Genomic DNA, 21,788 nt, shown 5'->3' with positions numbered 1-21,788 from the left:
TACATGAGATACCGAGCAAGTTTTCAATCCCCTTTTCTGGTTCAAATCTCAGCTGATATCTACCAGTATATTTATACTGGATGAGATTTACACTAGATTACTTATATCTAACTATGCCTCATGACCAAAAGCAAGCAAATAAAGGAAGGAAAATTGCAGAGAAAGATGTCTTTATATCAAGAATGGGACAAAGAACTACACCTAGACAGAGAGCTTAAACCAATCTTCCTGTAATTGTCCTGACATTGCCTTCAATAGCTCTTTTAAGCATTGACTTGTTGCTGGAAGGTGCCCCCAGAGAAACAAAGCACAGTGATGCCAAAGACTCACTACCGTGTTTCAGAGGATGAAATGTGTCAATTTAAACTCAAAGATAGATTAAAACTACTGGAAAGTGGGATGGGGAATTGCTTTCAGCTTCAGATTTTTTTTTCCTGCAGGCATAATTTAGTGCAGCTGATGTGACACAGTTTGGTAAAAGCTGTTGGAATGGTGCACGCAAGCCTGAAAACACTTCAGGATGATCCTTACAGCCTGCAATTAGTAAAAGATGCTTATGCTTTGTGAATGTCATCTGCTGAAGAGCAGTTTACCCCCAGGAGTTGCCTCCCCACTTCTTTACCCTCCATGGTTTTTCAGAAGATCCAAACCTGAGCATGTTCTCAGCCTCATCCAGACTGGAGCAGGGACAGGACTGAGGAAGGAGCTTTAAAGGCTTCACTGAAGCCATCACAAAAGGCTCTTTCAGGAACAGGTCTGAGCTAACAGGAAAGAAACAGCCCAGAACTGTGGGGAGGGGGGACTTTTTTGAATCCTTCTCTGGTTTCTGGAGCATGGCAGGCTTTGCATGCCCAGTCCCCTTTCAAAACACTACGGATGTGGCAGGCATCAGCACACAGCTATTCCAAGTTCTGATGAAGGTGCCTTCCTACAAGGCACCTTCTCTCCTTAGCAGCAGAGTCCAGGGATGTGTCCGGGCTGGGAGAGTGCAGGCAAAAGTTGCTGCTCAAGTCTTTCCTGCTATGATGATTTTGCTATAATGAGCTACAGCAGTTTTATAGTCCCCAAATAAAACCAGAAAAAAGAGTCGGACTGTGACCTCAAGGAGACAAAGTAATAACAACAGCAGCAAAATGTGAGAAAAGCTGATTTTCCTTTTAAAATCCTGCCATAATTCATGATATAAAGTAGCACAGAGTTCTGGCTAATTAAATAATTTGACTGCAGTGGAGTTTTGTGTCCCTGAGCTCCATCTGTAAACATGAGCCAGAGCATTTTCCAGAACACCTCATGGTAGAAAGGAAGCAGGAAGAAGAAAGCAGCCAAGGAGCAGATGCTATGACTCTGGCTACAGGGGAATCCAACACTTGACCAAGGGTCAGTGATTTATACCACAAGAATGTTAATGACTACCAGCATGATGATCCAGCTCTTTGGTGAGGTCTTTCCTATACCTTCAAAGGACACTAAATAGGTTTTCTTTGAGAGCTGGGAACAGCTATGGCTTGGTCCAACACATCTCAATGCACTGGGCTCATCTCCAGAAATTAGGACAGAAGTTTCTGCTCCTGCTTTTTCATCCCTGTTCACAATGCAACCATAAACCCAGTCCCATTTTTACCTACTCCCTGAATGACCACTATAGACGAACTAAGAGAGAATTAGCCTTTGATCTCAAAGGACAGCTGTCCTTTTTAACACTTTTGGTGCCAAGCAATGCATAAGAGTGCAACAACCACCTTCATTTCTACACACTCAGGACAGTGCTCTTAAAACTACCCATGTGCAATACAATTTTCTAGTTGGTAGAAACAACAAAAAACTGAGATCCAAACCAAGACCTTACCTTAATGCCCCCAATCCTGTGCTCCCCTTTGAACTCCTTGCCATTTTTCAGCCAGTAGATGGAAGGGGTTGGGTTTCCACCCGCCGGGCATCGGAAGCGAACGGTGTTGGCGGCGGGAACTGCCAGCAGCTTCTTCTCCATCTTATCTGGCCGGGTCCAGAAGGGGACACCTGAGAAACGAAAAACCAAGCTGAACAGGCGCCTTTCTGCAGCAGAGGATATCAGCTGGTGAGCAGATGCATTTGAGGAGTCTTTGGCATGTGCAGATTGACAGTTAAATTGCTACCTGCTGCCCTTAAGATAAATGACACAGAAATGCTTTCCAGCTAAATGACTCTCATTGACATAGAGAGGGTGTTTGCATTTCAGTTTTGTGATGAAAGGTTCATGACCAGGTTCTTGTCTTGGTAATGCCAGTATAAATCTAAAGTGGCTCCTTTCAAATCAACAAGTAGAGTTATCCCAGATCAGGATAAGAATCTGGCCTCAGTGTGTAAAAAGATACAGATGTACCTTTGGGACATTAGTAGCCAAGAAGCATAAACAGCAGAAAGATGTTAGAACTGTAAAAGAATGTTGATGGGCCAGCAAGGGAGCAGACAAAATGTATGAGCTGAGTGCACTGGAAAATGTTCCTCCTCAGCGAGTACAAATGTAGTGTAGCCTCCTTAAGGGAAGGAAAGAAAAAAACGCGCCAGTGCCAAACTGGTTTATCATGTTTATGTTCTTTAAGTACAAGTGATTTTAGTTTTAAAGATTCATGTTACCTTTGAACAGGGATAAATTTTAAAACACCAGTGTTAGCATGAGATACTTTTTATAATCTGCCTCAAGTACAGCTACGTTCCTTGGCTGTGTTACAAACATTACATATTAACTCCAAATTAAGGCAGCAGCAGCGGCAAACTCATTATGCTGGGAAGAAAGAAAAAGTTTTTTTTAAAAAAAGCCTCCCAAGCTTTCATTTCTGCTTAAGGCAACACTGCATAGCTGCACATGCTGTGTTTCCCCTGCCAGACCAGGGCCACATCCAGCCCCCAGATCTGTGCTCCACACCAAAGGCAAAGGGAGATGGGGGCAGGCAGTGTCTGGGCTGCAAAATAGCGAGAAGGACGGCAAGGAGTGTAAATGGCATCTCCTCCAGTTGGGTAGGAAAAACTCACAGACATGGAGCACCTGCTGCAGAGGCACATGTGCTTCTGGCCAAGACAAACTGAAGGCACTGGTCTGCCAAGAACCGCTCTGGAGAACACGACAGCCACCAAAGCTGTTGGGACAGCCTTGCTGCAGCCTCTCCTGCAGTGGTGACAATGCTCAGAAACACCAGCCAGCATCACAGCTCCATCTCAGTGCTAGTCTGAAGCCCCTACAATTCCCTGCTTAATGACAAGCATGTACAAAGTTTTCCCTCTTGCTGTATCCCTTTGAGATGCATGGGAGCTGCTCCCTTTCTCCAGCACTCCCTGATGCATTTGGCTGCATGATACCCATCCCGTTACAACTGCAGTAAGTCAGAGATTGACCCCTCCTTGGTTTAAGTCCCCAGTGTCCCCCACGCAGGCTCCCTGCTGCATTCCAGCTCCAAGGATATTGCAGGGAAGGTCATACAGCTCAGCCAAGGCAATCCATGCACCCATTGTTTTTTAGCACCTGCCAACACTCTCCCCATGTTTCCTCCACCTTGCAAAGCTCATGAGGAACCAGATGCCAGGAGCTCCATCCAGAATACCCCTCCACATGCTAGAGACAGCCCCGCTGGGCACACCTCATGTCCCATCTGCTTCCCTAGCTCTGCAGTGGCATGGCTGGTCACAGGAGTCTCAGTAACACCATCTCAGGGAGGGAAATCCAGTACTGAGGGTTTGCATCTGCCCTCAGCCTGCCTTGCACAACAGTGTGATGCTATCAGAGTCAGCCCCACGTATCAGAGGGATCTGCGCTCGCACATCCCGCGTACGCCTCATGTTTCAAATAACGAAACTGCTTAAGGCCCTTTTCTTGCCAGGATCCTGCAGGAGCATGGCTGGCACAAACAACAGCAAAAGGAGGAATCCCCACAATTCCCACGGCCCTGGAAAATCCCAGCCACAAACTTTGCTGTGAACACACAGCACATCCAGGAGGCCTGAAGTACTGCATGATAAAGTGAGCTAAAATGGGACGTCATGCAGCCATCTACCAATCCAGATGGCAGAACTGCACAAAAATGGGGAATATTCCAAAAAACATTAGATGAGAGGGTGCAACCATTAAGGAACGGGTCTTGATGGTAAAAGGATGATGCTGTTATAGCATGAAGGAAGGGCAGAAACCAAGCAAAGACTGGGCAAATCCCCAGGCAGCAACAGGGGAGTGAATGCAGAGGACACTTGGGGTGGTGTTGGGAAGGCTGGAGAGGAGAGAGCTCTAGAAACCCATGCTGGTCCTTGGTTTCTGAAGCCTGGGCCATTTTCTGGCCAAATGCCTCCTTTTGGCATTTGATTTTCTGGGGATGTTACAAGAGGTGAACAGGGCTACAGGAGAGAGGTATGGCAAAGGCCAGGCACAGATGGAAAAGTCCCCTTTTGCCACCACCACAGAGGGCAGACAAATAACCTGTCCTGTTGCTTGATTAACATATCTGTCCACAAGAAATCCATTTTATGTTGTTGGTGACAATCATCTAGGTACAGAGGTGTAATTACATCACATGGTCACCTGGTCACAACCTGGTTCCTTCTTTTGCTTTTTGGGGCTCTTCCCTTTTACAAAACATCTGCATGTGCTGCAGGGTGTTTTATCACATTTTTTCATTCAAAAGATGAGTTTGAATCTCACAGGAGATCCATCAACCCATTGGCTGCAAATGTAGTCACTGAAGCCAAGGGGGATTTTGCTATCAGACATCAGAGAGGAGCAAGATGGAGCCCAGGAAAGTTTCCAGCTGGGGATATTCTCCATATGGAGCAAATGCAGGATTCACTCCTGCCTGCTGCAATTAGACACGACTTCTTCCCTGAGTTCTTTCCCTCATTTCAGTGTTCTTCTGTAAGATTCAGGGCTTGCCAGGGCTGGGCACCCCTGGATTACTGTGCCAAGACTCAAACAGGGCATTGCTCTCAAGTCAAACTGGAACTGGAAGAAAGCATCTACACATTGAAAACAGTGCCTTTGTTCTCACTTGCAGGAGCAGCGAACAAAACATCCCCGCTTTTGCTTTGCTCTGCCCTCTGAGTCCCTTCATTACCACTTTTTAAGGGCCTGAAAATGTTGCTAACTCTTCTTTTCAAGCAAAGCTCCAGAGAGTTTTGGGAGCGGGAAAAGAGGAAGGATGAAAGGAAAATTTTCTAGACTAGCTCTCTGTAAATTAATTACCAGCAATGGTTTTGCATGTGCAGGTGTGGAAAAAAAAAGGGGACCCCCAAACATTATCACCAGCCCTTTCCCATCATCAAACACTAAGCCTGACGGTCCGTTTTGTTCGTCAAAGACACCGGCCACCCATCCAACTGGAATGACCAATTAAAAAAAACCTGAGAGCAATACTTGGAATAATTAATACAGCCAAGCACTCATTTAGCAATTAGGAGCTGCCACCAAATTCTGAGGCAGATAGAATCAACCCTAATTGTGTAATTTCCCCAGCTGACGCCTCGGAGGACAGAGCCAGATTTAATTGGAGATTATGGGGGCTCTTTGAAGGTGCTGGGGCTGCGCAGCGGGGGCTCCAAACAAACAGATACAAGAGGGGTAGGGAGCACTGGGGCAGAAGCACAGTGTGTGAAAAGGGAGTTTTGTTTTTGTTTCAGGGCCAGGAAAAACAGCTGTAGAGAACAGAGATATTAGAAAGCCTCTTTCTGCAAAGGCAGATCACGGCTTGTGACAAGGCTGTGACAAACGAGCTGATCTGAAGCTGCAGAAGTTTCTCCTTTTCTGCTGCCCATCCCTAAGGGATGCCCTGTTTCTGTGCTGCCCTTCAGAGAGGAAGCTGAGGGTGAGCAGAGCAGGGCACTCCACATGGAATTTGGTATTTCCAGCCCTTAAAATTACCAAGATTGGCTTCAAACTCATGATGCTATTGGAACCAGCTTTCTGAATTCTCCACTATGTGAGGATGAGAAACTCTCTTTGAGTAACACAAATCAGAAAAGTAACTTATCATCACGAGGGGCCAGGACAAAAGGATTTTAGTCAGTGATATGCAGTGTGGCAACACTCGGTGAGCCAGTCCAGGCTGGATTGCCTCCCCCTAAATATGAAATACTACCAGTTATACTGACTAGATACCTTTAAGGTTGCTTCCAACCCTAACCATCCTATGAGTCTGTGGTATTTTTCTTTTGCATGAAAGCATTTATTGCCTTTCCTCCTCTAACTACTGACCACAGCTGTGTCTGATGCCTGAGCGGGGGCTCATACACCCCATCAGTAGGGCACATTTCTGCCACAGGAGATAGAGGACTTGGGTCTTTGGGCTGTTCGCAGAACATGGCACTGGCTACACCGTGTGTGCCTGCCTCGGATGGTCCTTCAGCCCCTGCTCCTGGTGGGATGTCCTGGCAGTGGTGGTACCAGGCTTAACAACACAGCTCCCCAGACTCAGGAGACCTCTGAGGGTTAAGTGGAGGATCTGACATCAAAGAAAGCAACATAAAGCACACCTGTGTCACAAAATATCACCACGAGGTTTCACCGCACTGACACATTAACCTAATCAACCATTTTTAAAGCAGAAGAGAATCCAACTTTTTATAACGAGACCTTTAAGCAAAGCCAGCCATTACCTTCAGATCTAAAACCAGAGACAGCCTCAAAGTCAAGAAGACCCAGAAAACAGGCTATAAATACATGTGGTGAAATTTGTGTTTTCCTTTCCAGTGAAGAAAAATTTCTTTCTGTACCATAAGCCAGCTGATGTTTTGTGATACCTGTTGCTAAGAGATTGAGTTCTCTATAAACATAAAAAACTGTACAGAACAATCAGTTGTCCTCATCAGAAGCTGCTATGCAGCAGGAAAAAATCCTGACCAAACCAGACCTTCCCTATGTCTATACCATTCTTCAGCAGGTACCAGGAGTCCTGAGCACCTCTGCAAAGGTGCCTGTCACCTGGCAGGATCTGGCCTCTAATTAGAAGCTATCAGAAAACCACTAATTGCTGCTGATGGGTCTGCTGGCACTGTAACTCACCATTACTGTCCACACTCTGCACACACAGCAGTATTAACTCACTGCAGTGGCAGATCTGTTTGAAAGAGTCCTGCATGTGCAATGTTATGGGCAGGAGAGATTTTCCAGTCATGTTGAACTTCTGCCAATGTACATAGTTGATTGGGAGTTCAAATGCAAAGACATTTATTTATTAAAAATACATACACATGGGCAGCTCACTCTGTAGAAGTATAAAGAGCAGAATAAAACCCAGCACTAACACCTCTGAAGCCTGTAATGATCCTGATTAATGCTATTGCACTTAAAGAAAGCAGCACTGGGATTGAAAGAGATTCACTGTGAAAGCACCAAGCACTGTCCTGGGACTCTCTCTTCCTCACAGGAATGAAAGAAAAAGCCAGTAAAGCCAAAGAGGTTGCTCTCACTTATGGCATCAGTAAATTTGGCCCTTGGCTAATGTATGTTTTGTACTCTGACCCCTATCAAGATGCTGGTAAGGACCAGAATCAGAATAGTTAAAAGCAAAGCAGTCAAGGTTTGAAATGCTATACAACTGGTGTAACATCAGTGCAGCAAAAAGTAAAACAAATATATATATACATATATATACATATATATATATATATATATATATTTACATGCAAGGAGAATTTATAACTACTCATTTATTCACATTCTCAGATTCTCAGCATCAAATCTTCAAAAATACAGTAGGATTCCACAGCAGCAATACCAATCTGGCAGCTGTTTCTAAATTTTTAGGTAGATTTCATCATGGTTCCATCCTAAGGTCACTGATTTCAACACAAAGCTGCTGTGTGGCTACATGAGCACCCAGATGAGCTGCACTGCTTGGGAGCCACAGCTCCTGCAAAGAAAAGGCCTCTGTATCCCAGAAAAATGAATTACCTGTATCTTCTGACTCATCATCGTCATCCTCATCATCACCTGACGAAGGGGAATCTGGAAAGAGACAAGAAAGAAGTGAAGCAGAAGGAGGATGGCATGTGGGGACACTGCTGGATGAGGCTGTTGGTGTCACACAAGGGACATCCAAGTGATGGCTGACCCTTCCCTGCAGCTCCACCAGCCCACCCCTCTGGTGCTGCTGGGCCAGGCACAACTGCACAGGAGCTGTCTCAGCTGGGAGAGAGGTGCCAAGAGCTTGCCAGCGCTCTGAAAATGTGGTCCAATGTCAAATACTTCTCCTATGTGAAACGTTCTCTTCCTCATAAATACAAAAGGAATTCTAAACCGGAAAATTTCTTTTTGCAGAACAAGTTCTCTGACTGCTTTTTTTTCCTTCCCTCTAGCATTCACTCTGAAGACTTTTTATTTTACTATTCTCAAAACAACAGGTCAGCATTTTTAATTCACTTTCCCTGCATTTTTCTTTTAACTCAATATCCTCCTGCCACACCTCCCTTCATTAACTCCTTGTTCAAACACTAAGACCAAAACTTTTGACCTTCTTGCAATCAAACCTCTCTCCATCAACATTTTGATGGCTATTCGAGTTCGCTTTAGTTATATTCCTCCCACAGAGGGACATCAAGGCTGTAACTCAATACAGGTAAACAGGTGGGAATTTTCCATCTGTATCTCTCCAAAACATTCTGAAGTGTTTTTTTAATGTGGTCTAACATTTCACCTTCTCCAAGCTGTCCACAATGAAGGCTCAGTCCCTCTTCCCCCCATCAAGTGACTACTGTAAATGTAAATGCCATTATCAAATAGCAGCTTAGTGCTTGATTTAGTTTACACAGTTTAGCTTAGTACAGTTCAGCATCTGGAAGACTTAGCACCACTGATGTTACATAATCTCCAGGAATTTTTCTTTCAAATAAAAGCAAAATGCTAACAACCCAGCAGCCTTTATGTTCTGAGACAGTGGTAAGAGAACTTGGCCTTAAACACTAGAAAACAGGAAACATTATGAGTGTTCAACATGTGGCCAGAAATGTAAAGAGCTGCTTTAGATCAAGCCAGGCAGGACATCCTTCATTGCAAGATGCACTTGAGTTTTCTACTGTTTTCTGACTAGCACAGTGGAGGTAAAAATGGAGAAAGAAAAAGGTGGGGAGGGTATAAAAAGAGGGAAAAAGAAGGAAAGCTAACAACAAATAGTTCCTCCCTGCAGAATCTGGAATGGCCTTCCAGGCACTTTCACCATCCACAGAAGCAACACAGGAAATATCTCCCTGCCTTGGACTGCAGGGGCTCATGGTGCTTCGCACCTTCTCCTTGGCAAAGCCTCAAGGACGACTCCAAGCACGTCTCTAACTGCAAATCCACACTTGAGGTCCTGCTGGCAGCAGAACTAGGGAAATGCCATGGGGCTTGCTGAAAGTGAAGTGGATGTTTAGGTGTTCTGGCTGATCCAGCAGGTTTACTCAAGTCAGGCAGAAACTGAGCCAAATCCCCACGAGCATCGACAGAGAAATCAGCACCTTCTCAGCTCTGCTCTCAGATTTGGTTACCCACATATTAACACATGATTATAGTTTACTTCTGCTTTCCAATGAATCCATCATGACCAGAGGAGTAAAATCAATTTTTAAACTAATTCAAAATCATTTTCACAAGGTTGAGGGAAGTCTTTGACTTTGCTTGTTCTTAAGATGAGAAGTGCAGCTTAGATTTTAAGACCAAATATCCCATATTCACAGCTACTGTCCTATTCAAGTTACTAAAACATCACCTTTTTCAAAAGGTGACTAAAAATTATAACCTGTTTATCATTTACTAAAACAGTAATCCTTAGCAGAAGTTGTTGAAGTATTGGCAAGAACTGCTCAAAAGGGCTTTAATTATGAAAGAAAAGGGACTTAATTTGTTCAGTCACCCGTTTTGTAGTGCTTGGCCTTGGGTATTCTGAAAGCTCTGTTTGCTGGTACCAGCCTGCAGTCCATGCTCATCACAGGGGTGCTGCTCAGCCACTATATCCAAAGGCTGTTCTGTGCATGAAATGGCTGCAGAAATGGAGCTTCTGCCAACAGGGCTGGATATCAGTTTGGGCATGCAGCCCCTACACAATCCTTTCCAAGTGCTCAGGTTTTTAGGGGACAGTATGTTTCTTTTTGCAAACAAGCAAAACACTCAAGCCCTTGTCTGTCAAGGGAGGAATTTTAAAGAGATCAAATCCTGACATAATCAGCCTGGTTCTCAGCCCTTGAATGCCAGCTCCAGCATCTACTTGCTCTGCTTCCAGCATCAAACATCCCCCTGTGCACAGTCAGAGCCACTGCAGCGCAGTCAGTTTGTTGCAGACTCAAATCTCACGGCTCTGTGTAGGAAAATCCTCATATGCCCCCAGGACATGGAAGCATTCTCAGAATGGAACTTGTATGTGGATCAGCTATTCCAAACATACCTAGCCTAGCTTTGCTCACTAAAGAACAGAGATCAGAGCAATTCCAGTCTGTTAGTAAAGCTTTAAACCAGTTTAATGCAGAGAACAACTCCAGCCCCAAACATCAGATATCCACATGAACACCTGACCAGATACCTGAGCTAATTGCTGGCATTACCTTTAAGAACTGGGGACACAAACCACAAATCTCTGATCACAATCTCATCTCTGCAGTGCCACACTGAACAATCAATACTAATTATGAAGAAATATCTGAGTATATGAGAGGCGCCACTATTGCCACATAAAGCAGAGCTTCAAAGTTTAAAACAAGTGCTGCTGACAGCTAAAAAGAAGGCTCCCACATTACCAGCACTTTGGTGGTAATGACAGTGGGCTAATAGAATCAAAGACTCATAATGTTGTCAGAAAGCAGGTTCAGGTTACTCGCTAGTTCTTAAGCTGTTATTAGCTATTATTAGTGAAGAGGAAAAATACAGGGGCTTAAACTTTTTAAAAGCAGAGGATTATCAGTCCTTCCACTATTAAAAACAATTTCTCACTTTACAAACTTTTGGGGCTGGCAGCTGTTTCATTTGAGCATGTAACCAGCTGCCCTCTCCTGCCTCCCTGCTGCCCCTTGAACTCAAAAGCATTTTCATGTCACTTAGGAAAAAAAGAGAAGAGTAACATTTCTAACAACCTGCAGTTTGCTGGATAGTTCCAATAATCGTACCTAGTTAAAGAAAACCTTTCAAGGGCCAAATACTTCTTTAACCATTTAATTGATATGACCTTGAAGCATTCACAGCAATCTCCAGTAACGCTCAATAAAAAGCAGATGTTGCTGAAGGCTTGGTGAAACGAGCTTTTATTCTCATGATGGTTTTCTCTCACACAAAATCCTATTACACAAGAAAGTTCTCTATGGAGTGGTTGTGATTCACAATCACAAACATCTCTGTGTTTGGTTTTCAGACAGAGACTCTTACTTTTTGAGGGAACTCAACCTTTGGAGACAGGACCTGCTATTCAAGGATTCTTGAAAAACCTCCAATAGTTTAAGGGCAAATGAAAGTTTTCAAAACCTGAGATCCCAAAGGGACTAATTCTCTTGAAAATTCAGGCTTTTAACCTGTGATCGGGAGAGTTTTTATCTGCTCACAGTGATCCACCATCAATGCACCAGCCTGAAATCATGAAAATGACCTTTGTGTTGGTGGTCAGCTATCTGCAAACAACAGATTTTTCTGGCACTCTGTGTTTAGTGATCCAGGCTTGGACAGCTTGTAGTTGTTCTGTTCTATCATTCTCATCACAAAAAATATGGCCAAACAAATGACAGCATGTGCTTTGCTAACACAGCACTTGTTTGCAATGTATGAATCCCAGTAAGTAACTTTGATGAAGCACATATTTTGGATATACACAGTTTACAGATAAGCTACCTCTAGCACAAGCTAGCAATTTGTGATAACTGTGATGGAGGGCAGAGATTTACCAGCTACAACAGAGAAACAGTCTTCAGGAACTTCCAGCTCTTACATGCAACTTTGCCGCTGATTTGTCACATAACATAGAAAACATCATTTAACCCCTGTGAACCACAGTTCACTCACTCACAAAAAACTTCAAAGCCACAAGTAGCATTGCATCTATCTGAGTGCTAAGGGGGATTTGAGGTTTCATCTGACCAGCACCCTTTCTAAGCCTCTCTCAGTATTAACATCAAGGTTCAGCATTTGGTATGGACACACAAGCATTCTTCAGTTGGTTTGCTTTGCCAGTCTAATCACTGCCAGGAGTTACCAGGAAGGTACAGACCTTCCAAGGAAAGACAAACACCACAAACCACCAGTCGTGCTGAACATGTGAAAGGGCAAAAATTAAAAAAAAAAAAAAGAACAGAAAATCACTGAAAACAACTGCATTTCTGCACATACCTGTAACTCTAACTGTAAAGTTTCCCAGGACCTCATTGGAATGCCTTGGCTTGCAACTGTACAGCCCCGAGTCATCATATGACACATTGATTATCTTCAACAGTTTTTGCCCAATATGAGTTCTGTTGGTAGGTGCAATTCCAATACCATCTTTAAACCAGAAAACAGACACAGAAGAGCCTTGGGTGTTGCAGGAAAGTTCAATGGTATCTCCATTTCCAAACACCAACTCTTCCAGAAAGGCGGTCTCGCTCCTCAAGTATTCTGCAAAGGGAGAAAGAAATAGAGATGAATCAATAAGAGCAGAGATAGAAGAGTGTTTAAAAAATAAATCTATCTTGTATTTGCTCTACTGATGCTTCCATGTGCCCAGACCTTCCCCTTGCCTACCACAGGCTATAAGAGAAAAATGTACTGCTTTTCTCTTTTTGTCATTTGTGTTTTTATTCTTGTGTAAATGTAAAGATTTAAAATATAAAAATGCTGCAGTCAATAGCCTTGCAGGGTAGAAAGAAAGGATTCTGGGAGCCTGAGAAGGTGGTATTTCATGGGAGGTATTGTCTCGCAGGAGGCTAAGCCCACAAAGAACCTTTCCTCATACCATGGCAGCAATTCCAACTCAAATATTTTATGGTTTGGCCAGAATGCTGTGGTGTTCATGCAGTCAGAGGTTTAGGGCATTGGGTTTTTTCCCTTTCAATAATTTTTTTCCCTGAAAGCATATACTTTTAGTAAATCAAAAAAGAAGACTGAGCTCCATGCAGAATCTCCTTGCTATCAGACCAGCACTCATTGATACATTTGAGCGTTCACCCATGGTCTCTCCTCAATTGGGATATATCTCCGGGGAAAATATGGTCAAGAAATATTCTGGTTTAAATGTTCAAGTTTTTTCTTCCTTCTTCTAGACTATGAGGATTTTTTTTCACTGGTACAAACCTTGGCTTCACATTAAAAAGCCCTGTGGACAGCTTTGCACTTGCAAGACTTAAGTACTGGTCTAACTTTGATGGAACCTCTTACTAATTTCATCTACTGGAAAACAAACCCCACACAACTGTACAAGCCCTCCACACTAAACACAGTTCTACCAAAGCTGTTTGCCAGATGATCAAGCCTTGTATATTTTGGCTTTTGTATTATAAACCCACTGAACAGGAACAAGCCCAGACTAAGCACAGCCCAAACTGTACTGGTTAGCTGTTGAAAAGGAAGTAACTCTTTTTCAAAAACCATAATGAACCTGGGTTAATGACAAAGCAACAAGGAATTTTTATAAAATGTATACAGGGAATGCTGGAATGAAGAGGAAAGTAAGACCCAGCAGATGGACTGGGGTCTCAAGCTTCTTCTGTGGAATGAAGCAGCACCTCTTGTTTCTGACAACTTGATTCTGGCATCTCTACCTTTAATCTCCCCAGCAGATGTTGTGATGCAAAGTTTGGCTCTAGTGACTTCATTTGTACTGACTGGGAATAATCTCAGGGTAGATGTAGCAGCGAATTAAAAGAAGAACACTACAAATGGTCTTAATCTCACTTCTGTTAACTGTTTTTCAAACTTTTGTTTATATACTTATGGCTTAAAAAATAAACAGGACCCAAAATGGAGATCTCCACAAAGTATTTAAATGGGCACTCAAATGCTTTTAAGCACTTTGCCAACCGTGACCTTGGAGAACCAATTTTTACTCTCATTCCTTATATAGCTTTCAAGTCCAAAGATAAGTGTGAAAGCAGAGACAGTCTCATTTCCATGCTTGAAACAGCAGGAGTTCAAAGCAGGGAAGCAAAGCTCACATCTCCCACAGGGTGGCCAGAGTCCAGCTCCTCCTTCCTGCCCTCCAGCTGCATGTGCCTGGTGTTTCCAACACCTTTGCAACCAGAGACACCAAGACATGAAGGAGACATGAAGGAGACATGAAGGAGACATGAAGTTGCCCCCTTCTGAAGCCAACTCTCCAGCTGTAAAAAAATGGGAGGTGACACAGCCAGGACAGCTCAACCCAGCTGACCCAAGGGATATTCCAGACCATATGACACCATGCTCAGCAGTAAAGCTGGAGGAAGAAGGAGAATGGGATTGTTTGGGGTGGTGGCATTTGTCGCTCAGTCACACTATGAGGGAGCCTGGCTGTCCTGGGGATGGCTGAACACCTGCCCTGGGGAAGTGGAGAACTAATTCCTTGCTCTGCTTTGCTTCTGTGTACAGCCCTTACTTCTCTTATTACACTGTCTTTATCACCACCCTTATGGGTGCTTTTCTCACTTTTACTCTTCCAATTCTCTCCTCCATCCTCAGAGTTGGGGTGAGCAAGCTGCAGTGTGGGGCTGAGTTCCCAGACAGGATTAAACCATGACACACAAATATAAATTACCAGGGAGTTAACCCATGTAGGGGCTAGAGGAACCCACTCTGACACTTGCCAGCAGAGCAGGGATTAACACATTTGCAGCTTTAACAGGCTCTTTGAGAGAAAGAGGCAATCTGGGTTGTGGGCTCCCAAGGTATGACTAAAACTCCACAAATTATTAGTCTAGCCAAAGCAGTAATGACTTGAGAACCACCAAGAGATGCCTCTGATGGAGATCAGCGCCTGCAGCGTCACCACTGCTCGTAGCAAACACACTACAGAGAAAGAGACCATTTTTAAGCTGTTCACTGGAGCAAAAAGGCAGCAACTGGCTGGAAACACCTTCCACAATGAGGAGCAGTTGGCCCAGCAACGCTGAAATGCTTTTGTATGTATTCACTTATAAGGATAAGATACTTCATCTCCGTGGCTGCTTGGCTCATCCCAGCAATAATTCACTTTCTGCGTGGTTCACAGCTCCAAGTACTTAAGTGTGTCAGTATTTCCATCAGCTGTCTGCTCCTCTCAGAGACATCAATACTTGATTCTGGCTGAGCCTGGAAATGTTTTACTTTGGTTTTAACGTATGCAGCTCCCAAGTTATTTTTTATTCAGGCACAAAAGGACATGGAAGAGGTGGAGGGTGGTGGGCTATTCCTGGGCTGCTTATGGCCCCCAGAAAATCCAACCTCAAGGCTGCCTGATGCCCTCCTGGGTGTCAGGGACTATTTCCAGATGCTGCTGAGGACTGCTGCTGGGCAGCAAAGGCTCACAGTGAGGGGTGAGGGAGCCCCATGGTCCCATGACAGCTCACAGGGTGCTGGGTTCTGGCTCCACAAAATTTCTTTCTCTTCACCTTTAATTTTTCCCCTGGAACAACTTCCCACAGCCCTACTTTTTCAAACACCAAAGTGTTCAGAGGAGTGTCCTGAGGAACTGTTCCGGTGGGGTACATGCATCCCCCATCACCATCATCCTTTTCCCTCAGTGGGCATCCTGCAGCAGGGGAACACCCACCACAGCTCAGACTACACTGGGACTGCTCCACAGAGCTCTTGAGGCACACAACCTCCTGTACCCCCAGCAGGACATTCCTCACCCCAGCCTGAATCCCAGCAACCCCGAGAGGCTCTCCAGGATTGCTCCACAGCCCAGTGCTGGAATGGACTAAGGCTCAGCTCTAAGCAGATCATACTTTTCCCTTTTCAAGCTGGACAGGCTGTATTTGGCACGTTAACAAGCACAGAGACAGCAGCGCTCCACGCATTTCTCTCGTCAGGTTAATGTGAAATAGTTTCTCATTCTAAGTATTTTATTGCACCAAATCCACTGTGACAGGACACATTATAGGATCACAGAGCAACTGCCATGCCAGAGCTTTCTCCTGTTGAGGTTGTTATCCCATTCCCAAGGGGATCATGGTCCCAGCCAGCAAGCTGGTGAATAATTGCTGGAGGTGTATGAAAACCTCCGGCATTAGGGGGATGAACACAGCCACGGTGGCAAAGAGCATGTACACTGCCTCCAGAGTCAGACCAGCAATGTGTCCTGTCTATTTAGCCCTGGTTTATTCTAAGTAAGTGTCCTACCTGTGTTAACTGAGTATTACTCACCCACTGAATAATATTCAGGTGTTTTTCACAATACCTGTGTGGCTGTTCTTGGGATGGAGTCACTTCCCTACCTCACCTTGGGACTTCTACACTGGGAAAAGCAAACTTCCCAGAAGGGAAATAAAACACCTTCCTTACCAAATATTGTTCATTTAAGATCTGTCTAAATCTAAAATGTAGCCAGGAAAAGTGACAAGTGGCCTCAGTGTCACCTCCCCACAGGAACCATGCCACACATACATACATATATATATATATATATATTTAATATATGTTTTATATTATATATGTATATATAAAAATATATTTTTATATATTTTTATATTTATATTTATTTACGTATATTTGGCAGTGCTTTATGCAGGGCACAGCTTCCCCTCCTTTCTGCACAGATGTGATGGTCCCAGAGGTGGAACATCCCTTTTTGGCTATGGCCCCGTCACCCCAAAAGGCACCTCACCAGCCTGGCACAGCAAATATATCAAATACATGCATGATATTATATGAAGTATTTTGTGTGCATATTTTCTATTATTTATAAAATAAAAAGTATTATAGAAAACCTTCTGTTTTTTCTCTTCCCCAGCTCCTCTGCCCTTGTGGGGTTAAGAGCCTTCTTGCACCCCTGTTCCCAGTGCCAGACTGCAGCCATCCTGGGAAGAAGGGGCTTGCTCTGGCAATCACAGCAGCACAGGATGCTTTGCTGAAGCAGTATCACCTCCCAAAGTGTTTTTGCTGGGTTATCTCCCCTGCTCAGTGGGGCTCACACCCAGAAATAAAATACTGCAAAAATAAAATATCTGTATCTGCAGAAGTCTAAGCTGTGATATAAAAACATGTCTTTAGATAATCATGTCTAAAAAGGGTTTGCCTCCATTATTTCACAGAATCATAGAACCACAGAATGGTTTGTGTTGGAAGGGATCTTAAACATTATCTCATCACAACATCCCTGCCATGGGCAAGGACACCTTCCCCCAGACCAGATCACTCAAAAGTACCACATCATCTTTCCTATATTGCATGTGTTTTCTTGGGAGGAGGCAGTTCTCCTGGAAAAGCTTAAAACAGCTGCAATAATAATAATAATAATAATAATAATAATAATAATAATAATAATAATAATAATAATGCAAAGTAGACTGTTTATACTGTATTTGTGCTGCAGTGGCCTATGCAATTGTTACCAGACATTTCTTTCAAAGACATTAACAAGTAACTGCGCTGTGTTAAAACCCCGTGGGGGTTTTCTTAGATCTGTTTTAGGAGAAAAGCAAACCTTTTTCCTAGAGAATTAGCAAAACAATAACCAGGTTTAGTTCTGTCATATGCAGCTTTCTTTATAAACAAGAGATTATGGAAAGGAATTAAAAAAATCTCTACTGTTTAGCTTGGCTATCCCTGACTTTGGAAGAGCTTCCAAAATGGAAAAAGCAGATGTTGCAAATCCGCCTTATCTAGGGAGCAACTGTTGACTCTGTTGTGCAAATCCTAATTTACATCTGCATGAAAGGTTTCAGAGATTAAATGGCATTCAAGGAGGAATATTAGCTTTTCTGCCTCCCTCCAGCTCTCCTTTGAATGGATTTACTACTAGCAATTAGCTTTCTGTTCCATCGGCCAAGTAGAAAACAGGATTCATCAGGACTCTACAGTACCCTCCTTTTAATGGACTGTTTTCATAGATCACCCAATTCAGGCACAGAGAGTTTAAAGAAATAAATTGTCACAAAGCTAAAACAGTTACAAAAACACTTTGGCCAGGAGGATTTCCTTCTGACACTTGGAAGCCCTGAGGAGGACAGAAAAAAACCCACCAGAGAATAAACCAAAGGGGTCTCCTGGCTACACCTAAAAAGATGGGAATGCAAACCCCTCCAAGAGGCACAAAGCTTTGGTTGCTGCTGAGAGGCCAGAACTGATCCCAAGCCTTCAGCTGGGGATTGCTGGCTTAAAAGAACAAGCAGTGATGGGGAGTTTTCCTTAAAATCTGGCCAGATTGTACAAGCAAACACTCGGTTCCCCACTGAAAACAGGGAAGCAAACACCCCTTGTGTGTACTAGTTAGCTCAGAGCTCTGCACTGAACTTTTTTAACTTAGCATGGAACTTGTTTTAGAGAAATAAAAGAACTGATAGGAAATGTCTCCACTTCATCAATGGTCCCCAAAGACAGGCAGCAGCAGATGGGAGGCAGCATGGGCACACTGAGTCCCCAGGCTGTGAGAGCTCCTGCTCAGGGTTGCCCATGCAGATGGCACCTGCTCTCCCAGGTGCCAAAGTCCCTGTGCTTTCCTCCAGGAGGGCAGCAATGAGCTGCAGCAATCCTCAGCAGCCCACACTCACAGCGGGGTGACACCAGCCCCAGCCTGGCACAATGAGCACACCCTTGCAGCTGCATCCCACAGGGCACACAGACCACCTCACCCAGCCCTGGTGCCAAACATGGCCAGCCCACACTGCTCCCTGCTCCAGGCAGTGATGGAACTCCCTGGGCTGATCCTTGGGGAGCACAAGAGACTGTGCTGTCATCCTTTTGGTGTCCTGCCTCTTGCTGCCTCTGAAGAGCAGTGGCCAACTTGGCCTCAGCTTTTGCTCAGCACAGCAGGGGCATCCCAGCTTGATGTTGACAGACAGATCCCACCACAAAGCAGCTGATGTTTTACATTCTGCTCTACATGCCTGAGGAAGTCCAAAAAACCCTCATCACTGCAGCAAGCAAGCAACTACCACAAGCCCTTCCAAAGCCAGTGCCAGCAGCTGTGTAAACTGAGGCACAGAACGAGGCTTCCCAGCATCCCAACAGATTGGGCAAGGCTTGCCCCAAATTCCACTGGAGCAGAACTTGGTCCTGCAAACTGTGGAGGTCCTGATCAAACCTGTGCTCTTCAGCATCAGTGCACCACAGCATCCCTCCTACTCCAGGTTACCTGGAGGGGTTTTGCAGGTGACACAGCCCAAGCAATTAGCAGAGTTTGCTGCAAGGACACAGCTTACACAAATGACTGCTCCACGGAAGCACAGGGAAAGGAGAGCAGCTGTATCTTTGGGAATATTTTTAAACTTTCTTATAATGTTGCTGAATGATTCTTCTGGTTATTTTTTTCCTGGGCTCTTTCTCTATACCCTCATTTCCTTCCTAAAAATCCTTCAAATACTCATTACTGCTGGAGCTTTGACCTCCAGGGTGGGCTTTCAGCTACTTGATCAGTTCTATCAAAATTTCACCACCTCTCAAGTGCTCTTGCAGATGAATTTTTAAGAAATAAATAAGTTCCCCAGGTTCAAAAGTTTAGGTTTACCTCAGAGGAACTTTTTAAGGGATGCAAATGCTCCTGCTTCCTTTCCAATTCCCAAGCCAGTTTTGCCCTGGAAGCTACTTGTGGTGTTTCTGAAGCGGGCTTTAAGATCACATGGCATCAGAAAAAATTTGCCATAAAGCCCCAACCTTTCCCCTTCGGTTCACAGCTATGCAGCTCCCAAATCCCAGGTCCTCTGTATTTCCCTTGCACTTTTAATGTGCACTCCTCTAATCTTCATTTAATGCAGGCAGCTGGCTGCAAATACCCCCAAACAATGACTTTAATCCTAAGTATCCTGAAGCCCCCCTTTCCTTCCCGCACCAAAACTGAAGGAAAAAAAAGAAAAAGAACAGCCTCAAGACAGCAAGATGGAGAAATCCAAGCTATCCACTGGGCCAAAGGATCAGAAACTCACAATGAGCTAAATTTTGCCGGGTTTGCTAATTAAAAACGGAAGCTACCCCACTTTGGAGCCAAGGCAGGGAGGTGGGGGAGTTCTCATGCTATTCAAAAAATCGGCTTCCAACTGGGACCATATTCACTCCACATTAATTGTCATTCCAACTACGAGTGTCCTAGTTTCAAAATGAAAACTACTCTCCGGTGTAGCTAGTGAAAACTAAAACCAGTTTTGGGGCATTAAACAAAATTTATTGATTGCATTTTCCCACCCACTAAAACTTTAATAAGCATTAAACCTGAAACTCCTGGCCCCGTTTCCTCCCTCTACCCTCTCTCTCCATAAAAAGGGTCAGGCTCCTCTATATGGAGATTAGGACTTAATGTTTGGTATTTGTTTATAAGCCTATCAATTGCCTTTATTTCAGGGGGGAGAAAAGGACATCTTAAAAAAAAAAACCTCTTGTACAGGGATTAAGAGAGGGCAAAGGTTTAGGGTAGTTTGGGTGGGTTTTTTTCCAACTGATTGTGGGTTTTATATATATGAAGGATCATGTTCACGTGAATGAAAATAAGAAAATATTCCCTTTTTTGCAAGTTTCCCTTGAGTAACATAAAATGCTATTTCCAAAGATCCCTATTTCTCAGTAATAAGATGCAGAACTTCAAGTCTTCTCTGCTGGCCGTTTTCAGCTGTGTAAAAGGGAAAAATAATAATAATTTGGGGGCCACTCTGTCTGCATACTTAGTAAAGAAAACAAAGGTCAAACATTTGAAATGCAAAGGTCGGTGATTAAGCCCAGAAATCCATATCTATGCATCAAAATGAATAGCCAGATTCTGAGAGTGCTTAAACGATTTAAATGCAGAGCCTGACCTGGCTCAGCATCTTTCAAAACCAAGCTTGTTATTTCAGAGTCTCGAGCGAGATTTAGGTGCCAGGTACCCCAGTTGGAGAAATTTAACAGTAATCTCCTTTCAGGAAGTCTGATCCACTTTAATGTCACGAATGACAAACGAAGATTTTGTATTTAGAAAACACCTCTAACTAAAGCTGCAACACTTTGTCCTTGTGCTAAACTCAAGTCTTATCCTTCAGCATTATTAGAAAGAGTTGTGAGAGATAGAAAAGAAAAGCAATGCCAAAAATTCTTTTATTTCTCCTCTTTAAAGAAGGCTGCTAAAGGGATTAGACAGCTTTGAGTTCACTGCTCTGTTAAATCAACCTTACAATATTTTTTCAGCTTGTTTGACTTGCTGTTTCTGTATACATTTGTGTTTTCACCTTTCTGCATTCAAATCCCACACTTAGCATTTGTTCTGTGCTTCTCACAGGAAACTTAGTCAGTTCTTTATTTGTACTAAGTCTACAGGGTTATAGAAAGCAGACTTGGAAAACAATCCCTAAATTAGCAGGACTTACCAGCTCCCATGCATCCGCACATACACGCAGGGCATGGCAGACCATCCAACCTGAATGCAGAGGTTTATCATTTCCAGCAGCAGCACCAGGGCATCAGGTTCACCAGGAGGGACCTTTTAATGGTCTCCTGTAACCCTATCTATTACACCAGGGTTGGGACTCCACTTTACAAATTAAGAGAGAGTTCAGGGAAGTCATGCGTGTCTTGGTTCCCACTGACTTCAAGCAGTTTTAGGGCTCCCAAATAATCATCTACAACCTGCACTACATTAGGATCCAGAACTTCCAGAAGCAGGCTAGATACCTCTGTGCAGAGATATTTTAGCACTTATCTCTGTAAGGAAATGCAGACTTTCTTCAGAGGGCTATTTCCACCTTCCTACAAGAGTATGTGGCTGGTCCTACCT

At 43.9% G+C, this 21,788-nt stretch overlaps 1 protein-coding gene across 6 annotated transcripts in view; it reads right to left on the bottom strand.

The window, feature by feature from the left end:
- Window positions 1-21,788, bottom strand: part of FGFR3 (fibroblast growth factor receptor 3) — a 54,796-nt gene that overhangs the window by 21,832 nt on the left and 11,176 nt on the right. For all 6 annotated transcript variants that reach the window (XM_030948315.1, XM_030948316.1, XM_030948318.1 and 3 more), the window contains exons 2-4: window positions 12,293-12,556; window positions 7,907-7,960; window positions 1,847-2,016 (exon numbers count right to left, since the gene is read on the bottom strand). In XM_030948315.1, the coding sequence (XP_030804175.1) occupies window positions 1,847-2,016; window positions 7,907-7,960; window positions 12,293-12,556 (488 nt within the window). The remainder of the gene's footprint in view (window positions 1-1,846; window positions 2,017-7,906; window positions 7,961-12,292; window positions 12,557-21,788) is intronic.

Source organism: Camarhynchus parvulus, chromosome 4 (assembly GCF_901933205.1).
Source record: "Camarhynchus parvulus chromosome 4, STF_HiC, whole genome shotgun sequence".
NCBI lineage: Eukaryota > Metazoa > Chordata > Aves > Passeriformes > Thraupidae > Camarhynchus > Camarhynchus parvulus.
The sequence above is the reverse complement of the archived record's forward strand: the minus strand, read 5'-3'. Positions and strand labels throughout refer to the sequence as shown.